General features: G+C 36.6%; 1 protein-coding gene across 1 annotated transcript; it reads left to right on the top strand.

The window, feature by feature from the left end:
* The first annotated feature begins 7,370 nt into the window (after positions 1-7,370).
* Positions 7,371-8,294, top strand: LOC121035785 (olfactory receptor 5AC1-like). Its single transcript, XM_040483638.1, has one exon. It carries the CDS (start codon positions 7,371-7,373, stop codon positions 8,292-8,294), a length of 924 nt encoding a protein of 307 aa, XP_040339572.1.
* The last annotated feature ends 915 nt before the right edge of the window (positions 8,295-9,209 follow it).

The following is a 9,209-nucleotide window of genomic DNA, read 5'->3' on the forward strand; positions in this document are numbered from 1 at the left end:
TTTCTCTCTTCTTCTTCTGGAATTCCTATGATATGGATATTGTTCCATTTGATTGCATCACTTAGTTCTCTAATTCTCCCCTTATACTCCTGGATTTTTTTATCTCTCTTTTTCTCAGCTTCCTCTTTTTCCATAATTTTATCTTCTACTTCACCTCTTCTCTCTTCTGCCTCTTCAATCTGTGCTATGGCCACCTCCATTTTATTTTGCACCTCATTTATAGCACTTTTTAGCTCCTCATGACTATTTCCTAGTCCCTTGATCTCTGTAGCAATACATTCTCTGCTGTCCTCTATGCTTTTTTCAAGCCCAGCGATTAATTTTATGACTATTATTCTAAATTCTTGTTCTGTTATATTGCTTAAATCGTTTTTGATCAGTTTGTTAGCTGTCACTACTTCATGGAGTTTATTTTGAGGAGAATTCTTCCATTTCATCATTTTGGATAGTCCTGGAGTGGTGTGGAACTGCAGGGCTCTTCCCCTTTGGTGTCGGAGTAACTTGCGTTGGTGGGTGGGCTGTAGTCAGACTTGATGTCTGCCTCCAGCCCACCACTGGGGCCACAGTCAGACTGGTGTGTACCTTACCTTCCTCTTCCAGGAGGAGGACTCACTGTGGAGTGGTGTGGCCCCTGTCTGGGCTACTTGCACACTGCCAGGCTTGTGGTGCTGCTTTGATGGGATCTGGTCAAGGGCGTATTAGCTGGGGTGGATCCGCAAGTTGCACAGGGGCAGGAGGGGAAGGCTTAGCTCACTTTGCAGTTGGTGGTCCCCTGGGGGAGGGGCCCTGCAGCACCAGGAGGGAGGCAGGCCCATCGGAGGGATGGATCCACAGAAGCACAGCACTGGGCCTTTGCGCCGTGCAAGCAAGTTCAGTGATGGGAACTGGTTCCCTTTGGAATTTCATCTGGGGGTGGGAGAGGGGAATGGCGCTTGCCACGGCCTTTGTTCCTACGCTGAGCTGAGCTCTGTCTTTCAGGGCTCAACGACTCTCCCTCCTGGCATCCTCTCGCCCTCCATGCTCTGCGAGAGCAGAGCTGTTGACTTTTAACATTCCAGATGTTAAATCCTGATGGCTATCAGAATTCACGAAGTCCAGCCCCTCTGCTTTTACAAGCCAGACTCAGGGGCTCTGCCTTGCCCAGTGGTCTGCCTCTCCACCACCCCAACTCCCTCCTGCCAGTCCGTGTAGTGCACACTGCCTCTCTGCCCTTCCTACCCTCTTCTGTGGGCCTCTTGTCTACCTTGGCTCTGGAGACTCCGTTCTGCTCGTCTTCCGGTGGTTTTCTGGGTTATTTAGGCAGATGTGTGTGGAATCTAAGCAATCAGCAGGACGAGGTGAGCCTAGCATCCTCCTACACTGCCATCTTCCCCTCTGAGTCAACATTTTCATTCTTAAACTTTGTTGTGCACAAGACCACAGGTATTAGATTCAGTAGATCATCGGTGGGCTTGAGGTTCTGCATTATTCAGAGGCATCTCAGCTGATTCTGATGCAGATGTGGTTTGGGTCACATTTTGAGAGACAAAGCACTAAAATTGATCAAACATTCATGACCATCACTTTAGATTTTGAATTCTTCTTTTTTCTTAATAGGAAAGCCTACCTTATAAATCAAACAAGAAAAAGAAATAAAAAGCATCCAACTGGGAAAAAGAAGTAAAACTATCACTATTTGCAAATGAAATGATACTACATATAGAAAATGCTAAAGATTCTACGAAAAATATTTAGAACTAATAAATGAATTAATCAAGGTTTCAGGATAGAAAATTAATATACAGAAATCTGTTGTATTTCTATGTATTAATAATAAACTATCAGAAAAAGAAATCAAGAGAATACTTCAATTTACATTTATATCAAAGAGAATAAATACCTAGGAATAAATTAACCAAGGAGTTGAAAAACCTGTACTCTGAAAACTAGAAGACATTGATGAAAGAAATTGAAGATGACAAAAATAAATAAAAAGATTAACTGTGCTTGTGGATTGAAAGAATTCATGTTGCTAAAATGTCCTTACTAGTCAAAGCAATCTATAGATTCAATGCAATCCCTATCAAAATATGAATGGCATTTTCCACAGAACTAGAACAAATCATCCTAAGATTTGAAATCCTCAGATTTCAAAATATATTATCTACATTCAAACAGTATGGCACTGGCACAAACTACACATATAGATCCATGGAACACAAGGGAGAGCCCAGAAATAAACCCATATTATACACTCAACTAATCTACAAAAAGGACCAAGAATATAAAGTGGGGAAAAGACAATCTTTTCAATAAATGGTACTGGGAAAATGTGACAGCTACCAGCAAAAGAATGGACCTGAACCATTTTCTTATACTATATACAAAGATAAACTCAAAATGGATTAAGGACCTAAATGTAAGACCTGAAACCATAAATCTCCTAAAAGAAAACAAGCAGTAACGTGTTGGACATTGGTCTTAGCAATAATTTTTGGACCTGTTTCCTCAGGCAAATGCAACAAAAGCAAAACATTTGGATCTATGTCAACCTAAAAATCTTTTGCACAGCAAAGGAAACCATCAACAAAACAAAAAGGCAACCTTCTTAGTGGGTGAAGATATTTTCAAATGATATAGCTGATAGGAGTTAAATATCCAAAATATATAAAAAACTCATACAATTCAGCACCAAAAGAAAAATAAACCAAACAATCTGTTTAAAAAATGGAGAGAGGACCTGAACAGACATATTCCCAAGAAGATATAGAGATGACCAACAGATATATGAAAAAATACTTAACAATGTTAAGCCTTAAGGAAATGCAAATCAAAACCAAAATGAGATATTACCTCACACCTGGCTAATATCAAAAAGACATGAAATAACAAGTGTTGGTGAAGATATGGAGAAAAGGGAACCCTCGTGCTCTGGTGGTGGGAATACTGGTGCAGGCACTGTGGAAAACAGTATAGAGTTTCCTCAAAAAATTAAAAATAGGAGTACAATACAATCCAGTAATTCCAATTCTGAATACTTGCTCAAAGAAAATGAAATAATTTCAAAAAGATATATACACCCTTATGTTCAGCATTATTTACAACTGCAGGATATGAAAGCAACTTAAGTGTCCATTAATAGATGAGTGGATAAAGATGTGATATGTGTGTGTGCATTGTGTACACACACACACACACACACACATCAATGCAATATTATTCAACCATAAAATGAATGAAATCTTGCTATTTGCTACAACATGCATGAACCTAGAGGGTATTATGCTAAGTGAAATAAGTAAAAAAGAGAAGGACAAATGCTGTATGATTTTACTTTATATGTGAAATCTAAAAAAAAGAAGAAATAAAACAATAACACACTCATAAATACAGAGATCAAACTGTTGTTTGCCGGAGGAAAAGGGTTAGGGGGGATAGGCGAAATAGGTGGAGATTAAGAGATATAAATTTCCAGCTATAAAATAAGTGAGTTATGGAGATGTAAAGTACAGCATAGGGAATATAGTCAATAATATTGTAGTAACTATACATGATTACAGATGTTAACTAGACCTAACATGGTGATCATTTCATAACTTACATAAATGTCAAATTGGGGCACCTGGGTTGGCTCAGTCAATTAAGCGTCCATCTTCAGCTCAGGTCATGATTTCACTGCTTGTGAGTTTGAGCCTTGCGTCGGGCTCTGTGCTGACAGCTCAGAGCCTGAAGCCCACTTTAGATTCTGTGACTCCCTCTCTTTCTCTGCCCCTCCCCGCTCACGCTCTCTCTCCTTCAATAATAAATAAACATTAAAAAAAAGTCAAATCACTTTGTGGTACACCTGAAACTAATATAATATTGTATGCCAACCACACTTAAATAAAAACTGGTTTATGAAAAATTATGTATAGCAGTGCCATAATTTTATTTTTATATGTATATATAAAATGTTTATATTATTATGTAAATATAAATATATGTATTAATTACCTATAATAAAGTATACATAAAAATAGCTACATGTATAGATAAATGATGGCAGAAATATATACTAAAAAGTTAACTGTTCTTATCAGTGATTAGCGAATTATAGCAGTTTGTTTTCTTTTTGCTGTTTTGCATTTTCATTGTTTTTTCTGCCATTAACCTGTAATGTTTTTGTTTGCAGAAGAAAGAAAGAAGCTATAAAAAGAACAGTCACAAAAGTCTATGTTAGAAGTGATTTGTTGATTATGCCTATAATGCCCAGTAGGTTGACTTCATTCTACAGGGAATCTTTTGGTGCCATTGAGGGAATTTCAGTACTATGTTCACAAACAGGTTTGAAGATGGGAAGAAATAAATATCTTCCCTTCCAAACAGTATTTTTCAAAGAAAAATAACATGAAACAAATAGTTGTCTTTGACATTTTTTTCTTGTATCTTAAGAGCTCTTCATGAAAATTTATATTTTATGGCATCTCTGCATCTTCTTATAAGCATTAGGTGAGAATACAGTACTTTATTTTATTGTAAATTATTCTTTCCAAGCAAACTACTAGAAAATTCCATTTTAGTACCAAGAGTTTTTCATGAGCTATCAAAATTCGTGAAAAATATTTTTCAGATGATTTAGTTTCCAAATGGAACATCCTGAATTGAATAGCTAAATAAACATTATGTGTGTTTCCTCTGAAAACTTTTAGACATCAAGCTATGTCTTTGTAGAATGAAGAATTGAACTCAGGCAATTCAGTTATGGCATTGTGTGCTTTACTATCATGCTTATGCTACCTACTAAAGAGCAGAGGGGGGTCATAGTCACACAGACTGTGGGTGGAAATGTACCTTAGAAAATCTGGTGCTTTAGATGAGAACCTCAAAACAAGGGTCATAAAGCTCATAATTACTTGCCAATTCAGACGTGGAATAGAGATTCAAAGCCTCCGAAATATTGTTACATTATTGTTAATTTGGGGGGGGGCAGTATAATGAATTATAAAACACATTTAATATTTTTTGTGTCTTTGAAAATTAAAATTCATTCCGGCATTTCATTTACATGGAAACACAAACAGAACGAGGAAGATTTCTGTTAAGAATCATAGAGTTATGGGGTTTTTTTTAAAGGAGTGTATGATTTCCCCTTCAACTTGGATCTTTTTTAAGATGATACTTTGCTGGAAACATGCACACACACACACAAAAGAGTTCGCCACAACTATTAAGAGCCACAACTTGTTATATTCTGTGAAGAGCGGAAAATAAGGATAATAGGGTGTTTGTAGCGATTTGACAGCAGCGTGCTTATTTGATGATTACTGCTGATACTAACAGCGTCTCTGTTTCTTAAGGTCTAATGTAAATCTCAAACACGTTTTCTCTTTTTCTATTTCCAGTGAAGATTGAGAAGAACAGTTTTCCTCCAAATGGTTTCCTTTTTACAGGGGAAAAAAATTCCAGGTGACTTTTTATAGAAAATACCTCAATTCTCATATGTATTTTTATTGTTCAAACATTATTCTCATTAGAACTGAATATTTCACAAACTCTGTCTTCCCTCAATTTTCTGTACTGTTCTCTGTCTTTGAATCACCAAGCTGGCACTTTAGGGAAATGTTTCAGGCCAGTACAGACTTGGGGAATGAAGTCTTCAGCTTCTGTACAGAACTGGTGACTGGGTTATAGGAGTAAACATGGGGCGCCTAGGTGGCTCAGTCGGTTGAGCGACCGACTTCGGCTCAGGTCATGATCTTGCGGTCTGTGAGCCTGAGCCCTGCGTCGGGTTCTGGGCTGATGGCTCGGAGCCTGAAGCCTGCTTCTGATTCTATGTCTCCCTCTCTTTCTGCCCCTCTCCCACTCATGCTCTGTCTCTCTCTGTCTCAGAAATAAATAAACATAAAAAATTAAAAAAAAAAGAACTAAACATATGCGATAGAATGATACCCACTTTGGTGGTCTTGGTATGAAAGCCTGGGAGCTGTGAATCTAAGAACGGGAAATATTCCTTTGAATGGTTATATATTTAGATCAGTTGTTTGTAAATGGGTAGATCCTGTTTTAGATACCAAGGCAGGGATCTGAATACACAAAACATATTTTATGTTCAGACTTGTGCATTATTTGTGAAATGCATTGTGATGGTGAGGACTGAGGTTTTCTTCTCCTGGGTCTCCACAAGATCTAGCCTTCTCACTTGCTTCCTTAGGCTTGTAAAACTCGTGGATACATTTTTAGTCTGGGACTCTTATCTGTCTTGACTGGATTTATGTTAGTCATTACCTATTACTGTGATTCATCTTTTTTCATTTGCTTTGCCTTTTAAACAAAATTTATAATTTCTACTATTTAAATTGAATCCACCTTTTCAAAACACTGGTTATTTTTTCTACTGTGGTGTCATTTGTAATGTTTCATTCCACCTTGACTTAGATAGTCCTACGTGTAATCCCAAAAAGAACAGGAAAAGAAAAATCCTTCCAATCACTTTAGAATTTGTGCCTCTGAAATATTAAAACATATTCTCAGTTAATTGGATGTAATTGTTTTATTTGGCCTATAAAATGACAGCCTTTGGATCCTTCCCAAACCTGTAAATAAGCTGGTGGTGTCTTTGTTTCTTCACTCCTCTTCAAAGGGGGGCTTTTATTTTTTTATCTTGGGTGCGACACCAGGTAGAGTTTCTACGTGTGACTGAGCTAAGAATGACAGCGTTCTAACTGAGGAGGTACTACACAGATATTTGGTGAGTGAATGAATGATTATATTCACATATAAGAGTTTATTGGGGATAATTAAAAAGCGTTAATTAGAAATTAAGAGTGGTTTTGAGTAATATAAAATCAAAAGACTTGATTAGGTATCTGGGGTGATTTATATGAATATATAATCAAATAACAATGATAATGGACAGTAAAAACAGTAATGCAATATTAATTTACTGTCTTCTTATTTAACCTATTAATGCCTTAAAGGAACTGAATGATGTATATCACTAATATCAAAGACAGAGTCCATTTTTCATTCAATAGAAAAGATACACAAGATTTTCTGAAAAAGGGTAATAATAACACTTTTGAAACTGAACTGCTGCTGTTTTGAGAGACTTTCATATAAAATGTATGTTTTTATTCTCAGTTCTGAAAAACAATTCACTGTTAATATATTCAATTCCAAATATGTATGTACTTAAAAGCCTTTTTAAAAAATCTTTCTCAAAATTATTTATTATATACTTAATGCCCTTAAGTGTGTTTGTAAAAAAGAGAAACACTGTCCCTTCATATTTGTTGAGAAAGTGCCATCTGAAATAGGGAACAGACATTACCATTCAATACCAGTTTTCATGACCTTTGATTGTTTTTTTTCCTTTACCTATTCTCTCATGGTAGTAATCAGCCTGAGTGGATATGATGGAGACAAACAAGACACAGGTGACGCAATTTGTTCTCTCAGGACTGACAGATCATTCAGGAATGCAGGCCCCCCTGTTCCTGGTGTTCTTGGTCATCTACCTCACCACCATGGTGGGCAACCTCGGACTGATTTTCCTCACCTGGAAGGACCCCCATCTTCACACCCCCATGTACTTATTCCTTGCTAGTTTGGCCCTTGCAGATGCCTGTTCCTCATCCTCTGTGACTCCAAAGATGCTAATGAATTTTTTGTCTAACAATTACATGATATCCCTAGCCAAATGCATCACCCAATTTTATATTTTTGCTTCCAGTGCCACCACAGAGTGTTTCCTCTTGGTAGTGATGGCCTATGACCGCTACGCAGCCATATGCAACCCCTTGCTTTATCCAGTGGTGATGTCCAACCGACTCTGTACCTGGTTGATAAGTGTGTCATATGCGATTGGTTTTCTGCATCCCGTCATTCATGTGGGATTATTGTTTAGATTAACCTTCTGCAGGTCCAATATAATACCTCATTTCTACTGTGAAATTTTGTCACTGTATACAATTTCTTGCACTGACCCATCTCTTAATGCATTGGTGATTTTTATTTTTGCTGCTTGTATACAAGCTTTTACTTTTACGACCATCATGGTGTCTTATACCCGTGTCCTCTTTGCCATCCTGAAAAAGAAGTCTGAAAAGGGCAGGAGTAGAGCCTTCTCCACGTGCAGCGCCCACCTGCTCTCTGTCTCTTTGTTCTATGGCACTCTCTTCTTCATGTATGTGCGTCCTGGGTCTGGGCCAGATCAATATCAGGATAAAATGTATTCATTGTTCTACACGGTTATAATCCCCCTGCTAAACCCCTTTATTTATAGCCTAAGAAACAAGGAAGTTTTAGGTGCACTGAGAAAAGTGATAAAGAAATAAATATTTTTTTTGGGGGAAAGCTTTCATTATTCCTTATGTTTTCCTCTGTTTAAATAAAGCATAATGTGGGGTTTGCACATAGTGGGGACTTAATCTATCATCGTTAAATGAATGAATAAAAAATTTAGAGTAGATAGACTTGTCTTCATCATAAGTTGTTGTGATCATCAAAATAATTAATGAACATGGTAAAGACAGGCTCCATTTACTTTGTGTTATTGTTGTTTTTAATCCATCTTCAAAGACAAAAGTGAAACAGAAATCTCCAAATTACTATATCTTTGTAACGTGAAGAGCTTTGTGTTTCCAGATACTCACACTTCAAAACTCCTTTGAGCTTATAGTTTTTACAGGAAGACTCATCCTGTATAAGCCCTATTTTTAAAAAAGACTCATGCCTTTTTAAATAATTCTTGAATGGGTACTTTTTCAAAACCTTGTCTTTAGTAGTTATTTATAATTACCCAAACAATATGAAAACCAAAGTAATATTGTTAGACTGAATATGACAATATATAACCTATTGAGGCATTTAAAATGAACATCTCTACAAGGTTTAAAAGTAATTTTGCAAATTATATTTGTATTGCAACCATTGAAAAGTTAAAAAATTTAACAATCATATATTTAAGAGAAAGCAATTTTCCTGCAATGTAATGAAAAGTTCTAAATTCTTTAAAATGTCTACCTTTTAATTTATCAAGCACTCTCAAGAAGCATCTTGCATCTGACACACATATGCCAATTGAATTTTTTTCTCCTGTAATTGACAACTACCTGGAATAGCAGATGTGCTTGATGAAGTCATAATTATGCAACTTAAGTGACTTTTTCTTTATAAAAACTATGTATGTGTTCTGTCTGACCGTGTTACCATTTTTGAGTTCCTGAGTTAATTACATATGGCTCTGTGAA

This window comes from Herpailurus yagouaroundi, unplaced genomic scaffold (assembly GCF_014898765.1).
Source record: "Herpailurus yagouaroundi ecotype Mexico unplaced genomic scaffold, PumYag 162, whole genome shotgun sequence".
In the NCBI taxonomy this organism is placed as follows: Eukaryota; Metazoa; Chordata; class Mammalia; order Carnivora; family Felidae; genus Herpailurus; species Herpailurus yagouaroundi.

Excerpts from the sequence above, each read along its gene's own strand:
- LOC121035785 (XM_040483638.1), top strand. The coding sequence starts at position 7,371 with ATGATGGAGACAAACAAGACACAGGTGACGCAATTTGTTCTCTCAGGA.